Genomic DNA, 18,880 nt, shown 5'->3' with positions numbered 1-18,880 from the left:
TACTTACCAAATGGAGTGATGCTGCAATTGCCAGCGGAAGTGACTTGTTGTCCCCTCGGCCGGGCCGACCAATCGTAATCCTCTCGGTCCACGATCATTGCAGTCAACGTGACCAGACTGATCAAACGCCTATTTTCCTACTGTCTTCGTTTAAGACGTTGTTACGAATCGAATAATTAGGAAGAGGCTAGCCAGGCGAGGGGGCGATGCCGGCTGACAGAGGACAGCCTCGACGAATCCAATCGGATCTTTCAACCTGATAAAGTGGAAAAATTCGGGGATCGAATCGGTGCGTTGGAAAAATTCATGCAATCGAGGGTAATAGGAAGATTACTGGGAGAGGGAAACGATATATCCTTCTTTAATCGTGGAGCGGAGAGGTAGATGGGAATGAAGAGAAAGAGGGAGACTGGATAAGGCTTATAAGAGGGAATGGTGTCAAGAGGGCGCTTAAAAAAAACTCATCTAAAAAAAGCAAACTTTTCAAAAGCATCATCTATTAGGAGAGTGTAGTTAAGAAGATCGTCAAGCACCGACTCTACGTTTCGTCGATCCTTTGAAATGTTCGCGATGCGCCCGAGTGCTTGATACATATATTTTATTCCGCTATAGGCAAGAGAATAACGACGGAGATAAATCTAAATCCAAATTAGCATAATCCAGTTCCAATACTTCTCTCCCCACATATAGTATTCATGCTTAATGAGATGTATCTTAAATCTAACCTATAATTCACCTAACCTGACCTCAACTCAGATCGCGCTACGTAATATGCGAAAAATATGAAGATATTATTGAGGAACTATTTCTCTTTGGGGCTGCACTTCGTCTTAGGGGATCAAAAATTTGTGGTTAAAAAATATCAGATCTTATAGGTTTTCGACCTGAACATTCAAAAATGCAAGTTCAAAGTAAAAATGTACATATTTAACATATTTTTACAGGTTATGACGCCATATTGCTTCTATTCATACAAATGCCATGGTTAGGTTAGGCCTATGTAAATCTTTTTGGTCACCTGAATAAGAAATAATTTTTATACATATATTTTTAAATAAGGTAAACGAACCAATCAGAGTATGGGTAGAAATAATATGGCATCGTACTAACCTGTCCAACTCCACTAAATACGTACATTTTTACACAATTGTATTTTTTTAAACCATTGGTTTCCTAAACTTTTTATTTGTATTTTTGGATATTTCAGGTTGAAAACTACAAGATTTGATATTTTTGAACCACTTATTTTTGGTCCCTCAAAATGAAGTTTTACCTTCTTTGGTGTTATTAACATCACGTTCGGGGGATAAATGACGGGAACTTATCTGATCGTTAAAATTCCTCGTGTATGATGCAATGGTGGCTAGATGGACAGGTTATGTAGCCAGGTTTCGGGCCGGTAACGATCCCAGTTAGGTCGGACGTGGCTCGATTCCCGATTATATCGATAATCCGTTCTCCCCTGACAAATTCATCCCTCGTCTTCGTCCGAATTCTGGATCAGCTTTTGTATGTTTTCAATTTTCATTCGTCCACCGTCTGCTCGTCCCTCTTTATTTCTACTTTTTCCTCGTCCTCTCAAAGGGTTTTTATTTTCCCCCAGCCTGTTCGACGCAATAACGCAAAGAGCATGTACCCGTGAAGCAAACATCAAACAAAAGCATTCCGATCGCGTGACCGTCGCTAAAAATCGCGCTTCGATCAGGCTTGTTTGTTATTTGCTATAACACTGCTTGTTTCGACCAGCCTTTCAATTAAGAAACAACGCTGGTATGCTCGATTTAATTAGAAATTAATTCGCCGATAGGTCGATGATTATTTGATAGTCCTGGGATTATTTGATGACAAGGAGGTTTTTGAATTCGAAATTTAAACAAAGGATTCGCCTGCGCCTGACCAATCTAACCCCGACGTCCCTAACCTTAATCAAGGCGAACGACTAACATGGAGTAACGTTTTTCTGACGCCTGCTGACGTAGAGGGCGACCTGTAAATCATTAATGGTTTATTTCCAGTCGGCTAACCTCAATTAACAATCACCTTTCATCAGGGACCCTCAATTGTCAAGTGAGCCAGGTGGAATCTTTAACGTCCAACACCACCAGATGATTAACCGGATTCAACCTAACCTAACCAGGTGTCACATAATTCATGATCCACCTTGAAACCACCTGGGACATGGTTTAAATACTCAGGTACCCATGTTACATCAAGAATAACCAATTTTCCAGTCAACCAAGTGGATTCTTCAGCATCCACGACCATCGGCCATCGAGTGCTCCGGCTATTCGGAATGTGGTTTGAACAGGGACGAGAAATTGAAAGATTAGTTCGTCAAGATTTGCGTCCTTCCGTTATTCTTAATGTCCCTCGCGGGACTGGTTCGACCAGGGGACGATCGGGCGTTGCACAAAGTTCGAGATAGGTCGAGAGGTTCGCTTCAGGGTCGTTTTACTCGAGAGCAGTCCTATAGCGATTCCAAGCCCGGCTGGATTCGTAAGAAATCGATACGCGGCGAACCTGCCACCTGCTGGCAACCTCCGACCTACGTAGCGCAGGTGCTGGTACTGTTTCTTTCCAGAACTGATCAGGACCCCATGGAACGTTGTCATCGTTCTACTGGAAGGTGGAGGGAGAGGACTATCAGTTGACCTAGAACTTTGAATCACAGTTCAGGTGGATAGAACCAGCCGGTACCTGACGTCCTTTCCCTCCTTCTCTTCTTCGACTAGTTTAATAGCTTGGATGAAAAAGTAATAGCTTCCGCCTTTTTTCAAATAACGCGTATTTTGGGCTGAACTTAACACGATTAACCTGAATTTAAATTGTACCCATATTTAATTTAATCCGATTCAACTTCAGCTCCGATTTACTGTGAACTACATTCATGAATTTCATATTAAATATAAATCATATTTAGTACGTGTTCGATTCGGTTCAATGGAGTCTCAATTTAGACCAAAGCCAAATCTAATTGTATAACCGGGCCAATTAAAGGTATCAACTTAGATTTCAAATATGGAGTTATATGTATTCTTCATTTTGGAGGATCAATAATATTTCAGAAGTTCTCAGATGAACTCGAGAGGAACTTAAAGCAAACTCGATGAATCCTCAGCTCGTTAATTCGTAGTTCGACAAATATTCTTCAGGATCGAGGGAAGCATGTAAATCTTCATTTCGAGGATGGACGGCAATTTTTCAAGCTGCTAAAGCGTTCGACGAAAGTCTGGGACCGGCTTGACCTTTTCGGTAAAGAGGAAAAACGAGGCAGGGCGCGAAAGGGAAAAAGGAGAAGCCAGAGGCCTGGTGACGCTATCCGGCGGATAAGGTAATAAAATGGTCGGCTTCGAATCCCATAGCCTGCGAATCGTTCGTCGATTAATCGTAGTTAAAGCTCCGACGGGTCTATGCAACACGCTGGACCGTGTAATCGATGTAATTTAATGAATTACACAAGGGCCGAAGAGAGGCGACTCGCTCGAGTGGCCTCTCCAATTCGTTGCCTCTGATTCGCTGACAAATATTCGTTTATAATGTTACGCGTTTTGTAGCTTCAACACGTTTCAAAGTTTAAACGATGTTCATCAATTTCGATGATAGAATTATTTTTAAGTCGAACTCAATTTAGGTTAATGATTTAAATATGCGCTGTGCAGCACCATTTAATATGGACGCCATTATAAACAGTAAACCTAACCTAAACTGCTACGTTTAATATGGACGCCATTATAAACAGTAAACCTAACCTAAACTGCTATGTTTAATATGGACGCCATTATAAACAGTAAACCTAACCTAAACTGCTACGTTTAATATGGACGCCATTATAAACAGTAAACCTAACCTAAACTGCTATGTTTTGCTTAGGTTAGGTTAGGTCCAGGTAAAATTTACAAGGAAGAGAGTTGGCCCAATGCAATCTATAAAATCATGAAATTCCAACAACCACAAAGAGATCCAACGCAGATCTTTTGAATTAGAATCAATCCTTTTAAGTTTCAAAAGCCCTTGAATAAACTCATGGAGTGACATCGTTGTTATTATCTCCATTGGACGAGCTGGAATTGCGGTGTTTCAGCTGTTGGTTCAGGAAGGGTAAAAGAGAGAGCCTGAGCATGATAAACAAGAGATCCCGATCCAGGGGTACAGAGATACGAAAGGAGATTCTATCTAGCCGGGGATTAACTCGAACTGACCTGTGTGTAAAGAGGCCTTTTAGGGCAGGGATGTGATTAGAACGAAAGAGATCTACTTCGAAACGAAGAACTCGAAAATGGATAACTACAGTGTAATTGGCGGAGACTCGTTAGGGGAATCGTTTCATTCTTTTCTTTTTTTTTCGATATTTGAAGAGGATTATTTGTCTTTGAGCCTAACTGGTTTAAATCTGACCCATGATGCAATCTAGCAGACCTTAAAGAAATCATAATTTGTCTTCTTCTTGTAGTCTGCTAATGCCTCAATTTTTTGACAAAATCCCCCTTTGATGGGGCTGATAAACGGGGCTTTTTGCGGCCTGTTTACCTTTGGGGTAAGAAGAGGGTGAATGGAATTAAGACGATCATATTGCGTCGAAACAGAATCGTTTCGGATGTGCCTTTGCGAAGGGTGAAATGTGGTTTGGTTATGGTTGGGATTGAACCAGCTTGCCCCGGCTTTAGCTCACCTTTCTCCCCTATATTTTCTGCTATCATTGTAAAAACGAAGTTATTGGAGAAAGGGGGAGAAAAATTTTAACATTTTTCTGACTAGATCGAATTATTTGAAAAAGTATCGTATAAACTGAACAGTTTCCTCCACTATTGGAAACGTGAAGTTATTGAATTGAAAAAATAAAAAGTTTCTGCTGTTCTGCGTTTCTTTCCAACCAATTAAATCGTCTGCAAAATAGAAAAATTGACTCTCCACAATGTTCACTTGAACTGAAAAGAGGATGCGATTTCTTGGTCGGACAGAGTGATTAAGGGACGCCGGAATGAGATTGAAACTACGAGGGCGTGTAGATAGACAAACGACCAAGGACAGTGTTTGAAGATCGACTTGTCTGTAGATGCGGGTAGGAATGGGTTTAAGTCGCATCGAATCCATTTGAACAAACCATTCTTAACCCTAGTACAAAGTTTGTTAAAAACGATTCACAACATTTTTTTTTTTTTCAAAAAAAGGAAGGTTAAAAATCTCATCCTTTGCTTCAACTTTTCAAGATCAACTAGGTTTCTGGATTACACTTCGATCTTGGGGAATATTAATAGCTTACCAAGCAGACATGATCTCTTTCCTTAGATGAAATTGCTCCAAAACTCGCAACAAAGAGAATTGAATGGCCATCGCTAGAGGCGTGAGGTGTGCGCCAGCACACTCTCCACCACCGCATCTACCACTACCATCACTGCCACCTCCACCACCACCACCACCACCAGCCAACGGCGCACCTCTACTCCGTTCCACCTCTGCCTCCACGATCAGTCGACCCCGTGCAACGCGGCTCGCCGGCCGCCGCGCGAAAATTTATCCTACGTCCGTTGCGTGTTCTCCGTTTCGTTACTTCTATCGCGATTATTTCCCTGGTGATCCGTTGAGATATTAATCCTTCCGCGTCAAGTGGCAACCGTGGCAAATAAAAAAAAAAAAAACACGTTCACCCTTTGACACGGATCTAGCAAAGAAAGAAAGACTTATACCTCGTGCGACAAGGGTAGAGGGAAAAAAAAGGAGGGTGAAGAACGGTGATTCAGGGCGCGTGCGTGCGCGAGTCGGTGCGTATATGTTCCGATACGTCAGGGTGAATTAGAAGACGCACGGAGAACGAGACACGGCGTGGTTAGAGAGTGGAGGCTGAACGGAGAGGATTCCGCGCAAAAGCCGGCTTCACGGCCGGTCCCCCACTCACTAACTTGTTGAGTCTGTCTCGGCAGGTGTGCTTCGCGAGCCCTGCAACTCTATCCAAGCCGCACGATGACGGACAAGCTGCCCGCGTTGCTTCTGCTGATCCTCGTGTGCACAGGCTCGGCGAGAGCCAACGTGACCGCGCAAAGGAGCAACGTGCATAACGACCCCCTGGTGGTGGAGACCACCAGCGGCCTGGTCCGTGGATTCGCGCGTACCGTGTTGGACAAGGAGGTGCACATATTCTACGGGATCCCGTTCGCCAAACCCCCTATCGGACCGTTGAGATTCAGGAAGCCCCTGCCTATAGAACCCTGGCACGGCGTGCTGAACGCCAGCGTGTTGCCTAACAGCTGCTACCAGGAGAGGTACGAGTATTTTCCCGGCTTTCCGGGGGAAGAGATGTGGAATCCGAATACGAACATCTCGGAGGACTGTTTGTACCTGAATATCTGGGTGCCTGAGAAGAATCATCGTCTTAGGCATAAGGGGTCGGAATCATCCAATAATGGAGACAAAAATGGGCTACCGATGCTGGTGTGGATCTACGGCGGAGGATTCATGAGCGGCACCGCCACCCTGGACGTCTACGACGCAGACATCATGGCAGCAGTCAGCAACGTCATCATCGCCTCCATGCAGTACAGGGTGGGCGCGTTCGGTTTCCTGTACCTGAACAAACACTTCACCAACAGCGAGGAAGCTCCAGGGAACATGGGTCTGTGGGACCAAGCCCTGGCACTCAGGTGGTTGCGCGATAACGCAGCCGCCTTCGGGGGCGATCCCGATCTGATTACCATCTTCGGGGAGTCCGCCGGTGGTAGCTCTGTGTCTCTTCACCTGATCTCCCCGGTGACGCGAGGCCTAGTCCGTCGGGGGATTCTTCAGAGCGGTACCCTAAACGCACCTTGGAGCTACATGACAGGGGAGAAGGCTAACGAAGTGGCCAGGGTGTTGGTCGACGACTGCGGATGTAACTCCACTATGCTTCAAGAAAATCCGGCTAGAGTGATGGCTTGCATGAGGTCCGTCGACGCCAAGACCATCTCCGTGCAACAGTGGAACAGCTACTGGGGCATCCTGGGCTTCCCATCAGCGCCCACCATAGATGGCATCTTCCTACCCAAACATCCACTCGATCTCCTGCGAGAGGCTGACTTTAAGGACACCGAGATCTTGATAGGAAACAACGAGAACGAGGGTAAGTCAGATTCCTGCCATGATCCCATAGCTTCTGGTGCACTGGCTACCTTAGGACACAGCAGATACCCATTCCTCTTTGCGCTAGGACTTGTTCCTTTTACCTACAAGCGAGGGAGGTGTTGGCGGACTTGTTCACGATAATTAGCGAACTTGTAAGAAACATCAAGGTCATAATTCTTGGAAGAGGAGGAAGAACTAACTCAGCCCTCTGCTGCTGCCGCCTTCTGCCCCACCCTTCGCTACTTCCACGAGTGTTTACCGCTCTCAGGGCTAGATTCGTGGAAATCCCCTGGTGCCGCGAGTTTTTCTGTGCCGTGTTTCCGTAGTTAGAGCGTCCCTCGGTCGTTACGTAAAAGGAGGTTCAGCTAGAGGGACGGGTAACCGGCGGCGACTGGAAACAATGGTTCCAGTGTATTGTCGTTAGATAATGCGGATAGCTATTCATTATTGGCTCGTGATCTGCCCCTTTCTCGTTAATGAAAAGCCCGCGTCTCGCAACGCAGTTGCGTTCACCTCCTCGCCTGCACGGGAAATTATTCCGCTCGGCTTTCTTAAAAGTCGACCCACTCTAGCTAATTAACCTTTGTGACGTCTAAATGCCTCAGGGACCCGGTTCGAACAGCCTTTGGTCCCGATCGACAGAGCTTTCCTCTGTTTGCATAGCAAAGGACAACGTAGTCTCAGGGAACATCGAGTGCTTTAGTCATTCTTTTTTCAAAGTTTCAAGGATTTCTGCTACTACTGCTAACATTTTGGATGGGGAGATATTGATTGCGGATTGAGGACACCCGTAGGCAGGCTACATCAATTTAAATTGACATTTCCGTCGCGAAATGTCTTTCGCGTGTTGATAAAAGCTTCTGGAATCTTAAACCGCCGCAGACCTAACCTAAATCAACTTGAACTTAAATCTAGTATAATTAATTCATTCATGCCATAAGCTTGTAAATGTGACTTACCTAAGACCTTAACCTAACTGAATTTTAATTTCACCTTGATCCACCTGTCCATCGTTTAGTTATACGTTAACACCTCCATCAGAATGAGAGATGTTCGTCTAAGTTAGGCGCCGCGATGGCGCCAATTAGCTGGAAAAACGAGAGCTTCGATCTTTGACCCAAAGGCAAGCGCGGCCATTAATAGACGTTCCCCGCTTAAACGAGTCGAGGTAATTAAGCAACTCTCCTCGGTTTGGTTTCCATGGTGTCTGAGCCCTAAATCGAACGCTCCTTATTCTCCCCCGGAGAAATGCGCGGGAAAATTCCCCGATCGTTCATCGAACCCTAAATTATCATTGTTCTCTCCACCTTTAATCCATTTTTCAAACGTTTTCACCCTTTTAATTACTAATTAGACCAAAATGAAAGAGTGCATCTTGTGAACCGATGGGAAGTGCCTGCTACCCACTTGGAAATAGTTAAGTCATAAATGAAAATGTGTAATTATGCTTTGATATGTTAATGGCTCCTTCATGTTCAATGGAGTTCACGTTTATTTCACGTACAACTTGAACTGGCAGTTGCGTCGATGCGAGATGATGTACGTATACCTGCATCAGTAATTTCCCCTATTCAGGATACCGCTCGATATGATATCTTGGACCTGACACCTGTGCATATTCGCACTGCTACTGACAATTGAACGCTCTTACGAGCCTGTATCGTTTGGTAATGTCTTGGAGAATAGGTTCGATGCAATTATTCCGCTTCTCCGTGTAGACTTAACTCAAATTTAACCCATGGACTGTGTAGTGGAAGCCTGAGTCTTTGGGGCACCTAAGGCATACCACTGGTATAGTTATATACAGCCTTGCCCATGTGACCTGTGGGCTCGCAGGAGTGGGGATCAGTGTGGGCTAGGTCCAAAACAGAAATTAGTTAGATTAGGTTAGGTTGCGAGCCTGCAAAGTATTTGGGTTATCCCATATAACTTCCTCCCCTAGAGCAAGTACCTGCAGGATTAAAGAATGTACTCATAGTCTAACCTAACCTATATCTAAGTAACCTAACTGAGACGTAAATGGACTTTATTAAAATTGAATTAGAACTAATTTAACTGCATCTGGAATATGTTTAAATGGCTTAGCCAAGACATATTTTGAGAGGTCCTGACAAAAGGGAAGGTAGTCATCCCTGACCCGAGAGTCTTCCACGAATTTCCAACGTTGCATTTGCATGTGCAGCAACAATGAAAAGGGGGAATACTGAAAAACAGAGAAAATAGCAAGCCATGCAGGACTACGTGCCTCTGTTCTCGTATGTTCTCGTGAAAAAACCAACAATTTCGGTGGCTTCTGTTTACGTTTCATCCAACTGCATACGCGGAACAATGAAAATTTACGCTGCCTGACAATTTTTTGTTTACCTCCCTACGTATATACGTAACGAAAAAAATATAGAGGTAAGGAATTTTCGATCCGATCGGGAAGGGGTGAATTAGGGAACGGAGGAGGCTCCTTGGAAACAAACGGTGCACCGTTAACGAGGTCAAACGACGTTCGCGCCACAGTCGATAATTACATCAACAAGCTGCAGGATTATAATACGAGCGTAAATTCACATACTGTATGCTATTAACCGAATAATGCATCGGCCTTCCTCGCACCGATCAGCATTAACCGAAATGAGATTATACAATGTGCGAGGAAAGTGTAACACACCGAGTAATTACCGCTGACTATTTGATCATTATCACTCGTTTCATGTCGTTGTTTTCGTGACTTTATTCACTCTCATAGAATTGTTGCTCTAGGGCAAAGGGGGCAAAATTTGGATCCTGGGGCTTGGGCTTTATCTCCTGGTGCTACCTCATATAAAATAATCAAAATACGTGAAATGGGTTGCATAGAAAAGTTAGGTTACATTTTCTCTCATCATCAAGCCCTGAGATAAAGTCGAGACTTGGGGGTAGCACCCCAAGAACTGAGGGCACAAATGGGCCAGGACCTGCCCTAGAAACTTCGAAGCAGCTCTCAGTTAATCTTTTGCTTAAAATGGTGCATTTCATGCAACATTTAATATCATGATATTAAATTTCAAAATTCTATCTTGAAAATGAATTTCGTGTCAGCATATCAATGTCAGGACATTAATTTTTAATATTCCCAAGAGGAATCTCAATGGTTTAACAAGATTTCTTTTTTTTGTTTGAAAAATTATCATCGGTTTCAGTCGCCAGTATGATATTTTCATTCGTAATAAAATTTGCACGATCGGTCTGACACCTATGTATGTATATATTGAAACGTTATCGTTAGAGTGTGATTGTTTAAACGAAACTCACCGGAATAGCAAACCATGATCAAATTTTATTGTGTTCCGACGTGATTGATAAATATCTCTCAGACCACTGCTTTGATCGATGCACGTTTAAATAATCCTCTCTGTTCCGAACAATATTTTCCGATATATCGATTTTTTAATCGAATGAAAAAGAAAATGAGAGACTTCTATTCCATTTTGTTTCATTTTTTTTTTTTTTCAAAATTCTTTCCCTTTTGTTTCCCACTGATCGTGACCAGAGAAACAATGACGAATCCCCATCGAATGATAAATAAAATAAAAAAATAAAAAAAAATTGTTTGCAACACCCGCATCGACAATATTATTACACCTCTGTATCGATTGGTAAAACCATTTAAACGGATTTCGAATAATGGGAACCGTTCCAACCGGCGGGGAAGGTAGAAATTTATCGCGGAGAAAAATTTATCGCCAAGCCGTGAAAATTTCCTTAATTTAAAGCTTCGCCTTAATTGTGGATTATTTAATTCCTGTCCGAGGAGAATTAATTGAACCAAGAGGTTCTACGAAAGAACATATTTAGGGTTCATTTTGCTGGGATAATTTTCGAGATAAAAGGAAAGAAAATAGGATTTTATAAGACGATTAAGTTAATCTGGACTTAATACTAACCTAACTTGAATCAGCTACGCTGAACCTAACCAATCCGTCCGCCATTGACTCGACCATAACCTCAAAGAGACCTAACCTATAATTAATCGAGTCGAGATCTGCTTATCCTGGAAGTAATTGAAAATTAGCATGCCTAACTTAATTCGTGTCCGGCCCAGTTCAATTTCTATCAGCCCATCGATCAAACCTAACCTAACTTCAACAAAGCAGCGAGTGAATGAAGCTTCTTAAAAGCTGCTACACCAAATAACCCGACAATCTCATCAAGATGATCTTTAGCCTTTAATTTTTTTTACAAGAAACAAGATTTACTACGTTCGAAGTGTAATGTTCACAGTCGTTAGGGGGAACGATCAGACACGCTAGGAGGTTAATATGCTCAACGAGAGGCGGTTTTTTGTTAAGATCTGTCGGTGATTAACGTGGGAACAGGCGAACAACGGTTGTCACGCGAACACGCGTCAGATTAAAAACAGGCCTGTTTCGCGTATTAGAAGCTCCCGACAGATTGTCGTGGAAATTCCTCCCCCGGTCGGATATGCGTCTTCGTGTTATTAGGTTTCAAACATCGTTCACGAGATGACAGCTGCGATGTCGCGTGAAAAGGGTTAAAGCGAGTAGCGAGAGAGCACGGGCTCTTTTGTCGAGGCCTCTGTGCAATTACGCCAGACAAATTGCTGCTTGGATAATTCTGGGAATTGCACAAGGGAAAATCAACGAAGGAATCGGCGCTGCTTTTCAGGAATATTCGCTCGCGCGATTAAAATTTACCCTAACCTACATAAAGCGAATAAGGAGGTACTTAAAAAATGGCTGGCGTGTTGATTCCTAACCTCGTTTGTTAATATGATATCGAAAAATTTCGTTTGATCGTTCCGCTTTAAGTTACAGACAAGTGAAAAGGTGCTTGGGGTAACCGAGCTAGCTACTTGAAATATGTTTCATCAAAGGGTTAAGGTCACGTTGCGGGAGGGTCTCCCGTTAACCCTTGTCCCAACGCTGGTCCAGATTCTCCATTATTCAGTTTCTTTTATCCGACTTCTAATGGCTGACCTTCGTAGGCCGGACTCTTCCTTGAATCTTTCAGAAGTTCATACATGAATTTCCGTCGTTTTATCCTTCTCGGTATTACGGACGTAAACGTGCGGTGAAATTAATTTTTTATCGAAATTTTCAGTATTCAGTATCGTTCGAAAATTCATGTACCATAAATAATTGAAATGGTAAAAATTGGTCAAGGTGGAAAATGGTCGAGGGCGTAAAGTCGCAGAGTATTTGGTTTCCAACAGAAACGGCGCGGGTTCAAATCCGATTCCAGTCGCGTTTCTCGTTTTTCCAAATTTTTCTCGCTCCTAAAAAACGTTTTCCACCTTCGATACTAGTTTCCATAAATAATTTCTCGTGGAAAAGTGATTTCTCGATTTTCATGTGTCGGAAAACCGAAAAACGAAGGTGGAAAATTCGAATGGAAAAAGGTGCGCGGTAAAAACGTGTAAGGAAAAAGGGTGTGGGGAAAATTTCCAGGAGAAAAAATGGTGGAAAAATAAATGTTAGAATTGACAAGTGTTCCATTAACGGATGCGTCGGATCGATCAGGTGTAATAAACGGAAAAGTAAGATTTCTGCGCGTGGTTGGGGCCCAGATGCTAATTCCAGGGTTTGCTAACGATGCATCGAATAATTGCACAGGGTTGCAAGGAATTCTGTGAAAAACCTGCACTTTGTTAATTAATACCCGCTTTCGTTAATGCCCGGACTCGTCACTTTCAAAGGTATCATCATATCGTCCGTGATCTTTGAAAGAAGCTTGAGATGTATTAATTAGCGAATTAGTCGTGCAATTAGGTTCACTGTAATGTTCATCGTTTATAAGCTAACTACCTTGATCAAATTAAGGAATGGAAACATTCGTGATTATCCGCCTCGAGATTGCATCAACCATCGAATTTTCTCGAATTTTCTTTCCAAAATGGAGTATCCGATCGATAGCCAGCCATTCGGTTACCATGTGTAATGTGATCAAGCAATGGGATCTAATTACACAAATAACGGTTCGCCGTAACAGACTGTGCTTCAACCTATGAATGATGCAGTTAGGTAATTAAGGGTTTTCCGAAGGAATTTTGCCAGGAAACCGTTTCTTGTTAATTATTCCTCCCCCAGTACTTTTAGACTCCACCGGTTGACGTTCACAAAAAGCACACACGGGCTTCAGTAACTGAACGCGAACGTTCGTAATTACCGTAAAAGCATTTTGAATTTATTGAACGTGAAAAAATGGTCCCTTCGGAGAAAATAAAATCAGCATCGATGGACAATCGTCAGCTCGTTCGCGAATAATTGAAAAACGGGTCGAGTAATTAAAATCGACATAAAATGTACATTTTACAATCAAACTGTTCATTTTTTTTTCTAAACTGAAATTGCTTGTTTTTCCGTCGGGTTTCGAATCAATTGGACTCGCGTACGGGTTTATCGTGGACGTAATCTTCTCTCGTTCGATTGGCGCGCGCGCGAGCTCCCGGTTTCGATCCTTTAATCTGATATCGACAACGAACCAGCTGCTGCAGTTCTCCTCGGCTCCACGCGATTTGTCCGTCACTGTTAGCCGGCTGATCTTTGTCTTTCAATTAAATGTAATGCAGGCTGACGCGTGACGGGCGGAAAATACGCGTGGGAAAGCGGAGAAATAGGAATGCGAGAGGGAAAAATAGATGAAACGATCGAAATGGGTCATATTTGGAAATGCAAACAAAACTGGTAGGGCGCTTACGTGAACGTAAGTTAACTTAGTAAAAGTAGATAAGTTCGAACATTTCCTAGATTGTTCCGAAACTATAATTATCCCCGTTATTAGTTGTTAGAGTGAAAATATCCAGGCGACACGGATTAAAGTAATTGCGCTCCGATTTCCACTTGTTTCTCGTATCTGATTTTTTCGGAATACAAGCCAGCAAATGGCGACACGCGATTTCAGAAGCATCACGAATCCCCCGGATCCGTTACGTGACAATTTACGAGATCGCTTCAGTCTAATTACGGATTTACGGCGGTTCTTTTCCCGGGAAACGAGCTGCATGCACGCCTGCGCCGTCCGTTGGCATTCAGAACAAATACAAGCTGGAAGATTGATTTTATCATGTACAACAAAGGATCTCAGGGAATGATAACCTTAAGTCTTTAATGTTCCTTATCTGGAAAGCTTTTGTCAATCGCATGAGACCCGGAAGGGATTTGCCGTATCCGTAAAAATCTTATTTGTAGACTAGAGAATCCGACGGTGGTCGGATTTGCAAATGCAGTCCTGTTTGTTCGAACAAAATGCGATACCCCCGTTTCGTCGATATCCCAGCGCACAATGCGACTTCACTGTCATATGAAATTTTTGGAGGGATTGCTATGCGAGTACGTGACCCACATGCGACGAGTGGCAAACATCCGCAACGCCGCGACGCTTCGATTTTTGATACGTCCCTTCTCGATGCAATCTCTCTAAATTTGATCGAATAAAAACTATGAGATCTATGGAGCAAAAACTGCACAGCTTCTCAATTAGAACGCGGCACACGTGCCCGCTATCAACCGCGCGTTAGTCAACCGCGTAACGCGGACTTTTCCAGGCTGTAGGGAATCACTGGCAGAATTCCAGCGGGTCTATCATTCTTGCCGCATCAGGATACCGATGCACACGTAGCGAAGGAACGTACGACGACAGTCCGGAACGTCAGGTGGCCGGGGATTACCTCTCGTTAGTATACATAGGCCCATACATCCCGCAGCTGCATAACCGTGTGCCTTCAAATATGCAGAGAACTTGTCGCCATTTTCTATTGACGCTTCCGAATCACACTTCCCCTTCTCCCCCATTTCTAGTGATTTTTCCTCAACTTTCCACTCTGCTAGGGAGTTTCTCTATTTCAGTTTATTACTAGACTCATCCGCGTCTGTTTGGAACTTTTTTGGTAGTTCTGGCGCGTTGGGGGAATTACCGTACCCTGTTAATATTTCAAGGACCGTTTTTATATGGGGCTTTCCTTTTATGGGAACTTTTTTTTCTTTGAAAACTCTTGGGGTTTTCATGAGATTGAGGAACATCGGAGAGAAACGTGTGATGAAAAAACTTTTCCACCCTATGGTGGATTTGAACTCGGGACCCTCGCGGTGGTTAGCGAATGTTTTATCCACTGGCCTACCGATGTTCCTAGAAATTTTTTGTTCTTTTATCCATTACATGGCGTAATCGAATTTTCATTAGACAATGACCGGGAAGAGCTGTGTCGGCTTCAATTTCAAATTACAACATTTACAGTAACCGAGAGTGTTTGCTCAACCGGATGAGAGCTTTTTAACATAAACGCCTACAGCTGTGCGTTAGCCTCTGTTCCGTGCAATCGTACGTTGATTGTATTTGCCGCAGCCATTAGGTGATTTAGGATTACACGATTAGCCCACACGTTGATACGTGCGTTGGACTGAATTCACCCCATGAATATGCATGCTTCTTGTTTCTATCATTTGTACAACTAGCCAGTTTTACGATTTGATTCGATTTCCTTCGAAATACATTTTGATATTCACCGTGTAGGCAAATTCTGTGAATTACCTTTACAAAATTATCAATAATTCCCATTGAAAGCAACTAGGGTTTATCGCAAAGCACAAGAGACTCTATGGCATTGAGGTAATTAGGATTCTTGTTTGGGGGGCTAGAACCCATGAATGAAGGTAGGGCCCCTATGCATTTCAAAGGAGGGCACCCTCTGGTCCCTACGACTATGGCCCTCGCGCGGGGCACGGGGGGAGGAAAGGGGCATAGCCTCTGAAAACCGATCGAAATGAGCCCTGCCCCACGTAGCTTCGCCAATATTTCCATTGAGGGAAGCAGGGAATCGCAAACGGCCCATTATCCGCGTGATTCCAAAGGCAAAGGCGTTCGTTCGATCCGATGGATAAATGAGCATCGTATCAGCGGACGAGCACGAGTGCTCTGTCCACGTTCCTCGAAACGAAAACACGCGCGATTGTTATCGACATCCATCGAAATCCAACTCGAGTTTCCTCCCCTGTGGTCCAGTCCAACACCATTATTCGTTGCTAGGACCCAAAACACCTCACCGTCTTTCGAGACGCCCAGCTAATTTCTTGGGATGATTTATCCAGCCATCAGACAGGACGAATAAGAAACAAGGAGCAACGTCGTTACTTTCGGCAAGACTTGGCGACTGGCCAGATTCAACAGTTGCGGGGAGATCGGGTTGATACTGGCCACGAAGCCTAGGGAAATTGAAACGAACGGCTTAAATAATGGCTAGGGATATTTTCCCCCGACCATTTAAACGACGGTACAGTTTAATTACAGTAGAAATTGATTCTCTTCCGAGTTTATCTGTTAGCTTCAACTGACCTATCTAACTGACCAGGCTTATTTAACAACCCGTTAGATACACGAAGAGCTAACAGTGGTATTAGCTAGCAAACAAGACGCAATTGTTAATAATGTACAGGATGCTTTCCAATCCTTTGTCTGCCACGTACATCTGCGGCCAGAACACGGGACACGTCGCTTTTGGCGCTCGTGAAGGTACAGGGGAAGGGCGAAAAAGGGAGAGAGGAGGGGGGGATAGTTCTGCATCTTGGCGAAAGCTTTGTATATGGACATCAAAGGGAACGGTTTTAAACCGCGTCTCGTGACGGAAAGGAGTGCTGCTTTTTCCGCGTGCATGCTTGCAAAGCGACGCGACAAATAAAAGCCCCTGTCTCTTTCTTCTCTTCACTTTGTCTGCTGCAATTTTCTCTTAAAATGCTCCGGGGATGCGTTCATTACGCAAAGTTACGTGAAATGAATTAATCTTTCTACGTCTCGCATCGAATCCCCACAGTGATTTCACGTTTTAAAATAAAACGAAAGCCGTTCTGCGATGATAAAATTAATTGGAGATAAATTTATAAAAGTTTCGAGGTTGATGCTTTTAATAAGCGATAATTCACTGTTGATGAAACGTTTGTTGTTTCTACTTAAATTCTTGACGAACCTGAAGAATTTCCTGCCGGCTGATAAACAACGCACAGATGCACACCGTGAACACCTGTTATTTATTATTGCAACCATGACCGGTAGAGCGCATGGAAAGAGAAATGCATTCTGGCCACCTGCGGCGATTAATATTTTATATCAAGCATGAAATCCCTTTCGAGGAACAGTGACGCGCTCGATGAATCTCAATTTTACAGTTACCATTTATGGTACGAAGAATAATTTCAGCGAGGACGAAATTTATTGGGACATCCGTTCGGAGAAATCGAGAGGAGAGTATTTCAATTCCTTCCGATCTTGGGTTCTTCAATTTACTTTACTCTGTCTTTCGAGGCTCGTAATGGGAGCTACTAAAAATTTCAAGGGCCAGAATTGCTCGTTCGATTGTTGATTTACAACTTACATGTAATTTCGAAATGGTGGAAGCTGAAAGTAGTTCACTGGGTAGGATGCGCCGCACCGTGTCAATTTACCCGGGGATCGATGATTATTTACGAAGGTGTTGGATTTCGTGATCGCCGTAACGATAGAGAAGATCGGTTTCACGATTATTACAGACTCAGCTCGGCCAATCGGAACGCTGGCTCGAATAATAGAGGGGTTGGATGAAGGGAAGCTACAGCCGCGCGTGCTGTAAGTGTACTCTAAAGGGACATTAAAATGTATGAGCTGTTTGGAGGCTCCGCAAGAAGAGGCTCCTTTGGCTTTTAGGGGCTCGATACGTGTGTCAACAGCAGCATGTTAAATACCACAGTCGTGTCACTTCTGTTTTTGCAACCGTGCAATAAACTTAAGTTCCTTTAAAAACTGCTTAATACAAGTAATTCGTCATAAAACAATATTAGTTGAAAGAAAAATTGAAAGTTAAGTGTACGTGGTGGGACAGGGGGTAAGGGACTTAACTCCTACGCGGTGGGCCCGGGTTCAAATCCTATAGGGGGCAAAGATTTTTTCTGAAGCTTAATTCAATTTTTCCTGGTATTAAACATTGGGAAATAATTAGAAACAAATTTTCCAAGCTTCAGGAAAAATATTCGTGCCCACTAAATGGGAAGGGTATAAAGGAAACGGCGGGAAAATGCGGAAAAGTTGTATCTAATTGGAAATTTCTACCAGGAAAACGAAGAAAAAAGAGGAAATTAGGGAAAATAGAGGGAAATGACAGGGAGAAATGCGAAGAAGTAGGAAATTTGGAAATTTCAGCCAGGAAAAATCAAGAAAATTAAACAGATTCGCAGAAAGAATAGGAAAAGGAAATTGCGGAAAATAGAGGAAAATTAAATGCAGAAAACTAAGGAAACACCTGAGAACCGTCTATGAGAAAATGGACAAAGTTGAACAGGGTGAAAAAATGGAATTTCTTGGAACAACTGAAGCATCGCTCGGCTTTAAACGTCCATGGAGTTGGCTGGTGAATTGGTTTCGCAATAGCATTTAAGAAAATTGCACAAGCAGAAGTTTTCCGACGGGTAGCAGAGGATTTCCATGAAATAAGAGATGATCGTGGAAAATGGCCCAAGAAGTTAGCAACGTTCGCGGAGAGTTGTCTCGAGAAAAAATGGAAAAATTAGTCCTGAAGGAATTGTAGGAAGCATTCAGGACAATTTCTGTCATGGTACTTTAAAAAAATGGGTGCGTGGTAGCCTCACATGAAACATGTGGTTACTAAACAGAGTATACGGGAAAGAAATGAATATATGGAAAGTGCGTTCCTTGCTACAATAAAGACGAACTGAGAAGGAGGGAACGGAGTCTAAGTCCCGTGCGTCGCCGACCTTCCGGACGGATTCTTGGTACTTACAGTCCAGATCTACTTCTGAGTTCAAATTTTTGTTTCATT

At 43.3% G+C, this 18,880-nt stretch overlaps 1 protein-coding gene across 1 annotated transcript in view; it reads left to right on the top strand.

The window, feature by feature from the left end:
* The first annotated feature begins 5,484 nt into the window (after positions 1-5,484).
* LOC114878009 (acetylcholinesterase-like) overlaps positions 5,485-18,880 on the top strand; it is a 66,444-nt gene continuing 53,048 nt past the window's right edge. Inside the window, exon 1 of the mRNA XM_029191317.2 lies at positions 5,485-7,090. Coding sequence (XP_029047150.1) covers positions 5,959-7,090 — 1,132 coding nt within the window. The 5' untranslated portion in view covers positions 5,485-5,958. The remainder of the gene's footprint in view (positions 7,091-18,880) is intronic.

Source organism: Osmia bicornis, chromosome 16 (genome assembly GCF_907164935.1).
Source record: "Osmia bicornis bicornis chromosome 16, iOsmBic2.1, whole genome shotgun sequence".
In the NCBI taxonomy this organism is placed as follows: domain Eukaryota; kingdom Metazoa; phylum Arthropoda; class Insecta; order Hymenoptera; family Megachilidae; genus Osmia; species Osmia bicornis.
This window is presented reverse-complemented; position numbering and strand designations above follow the sequence as displayed.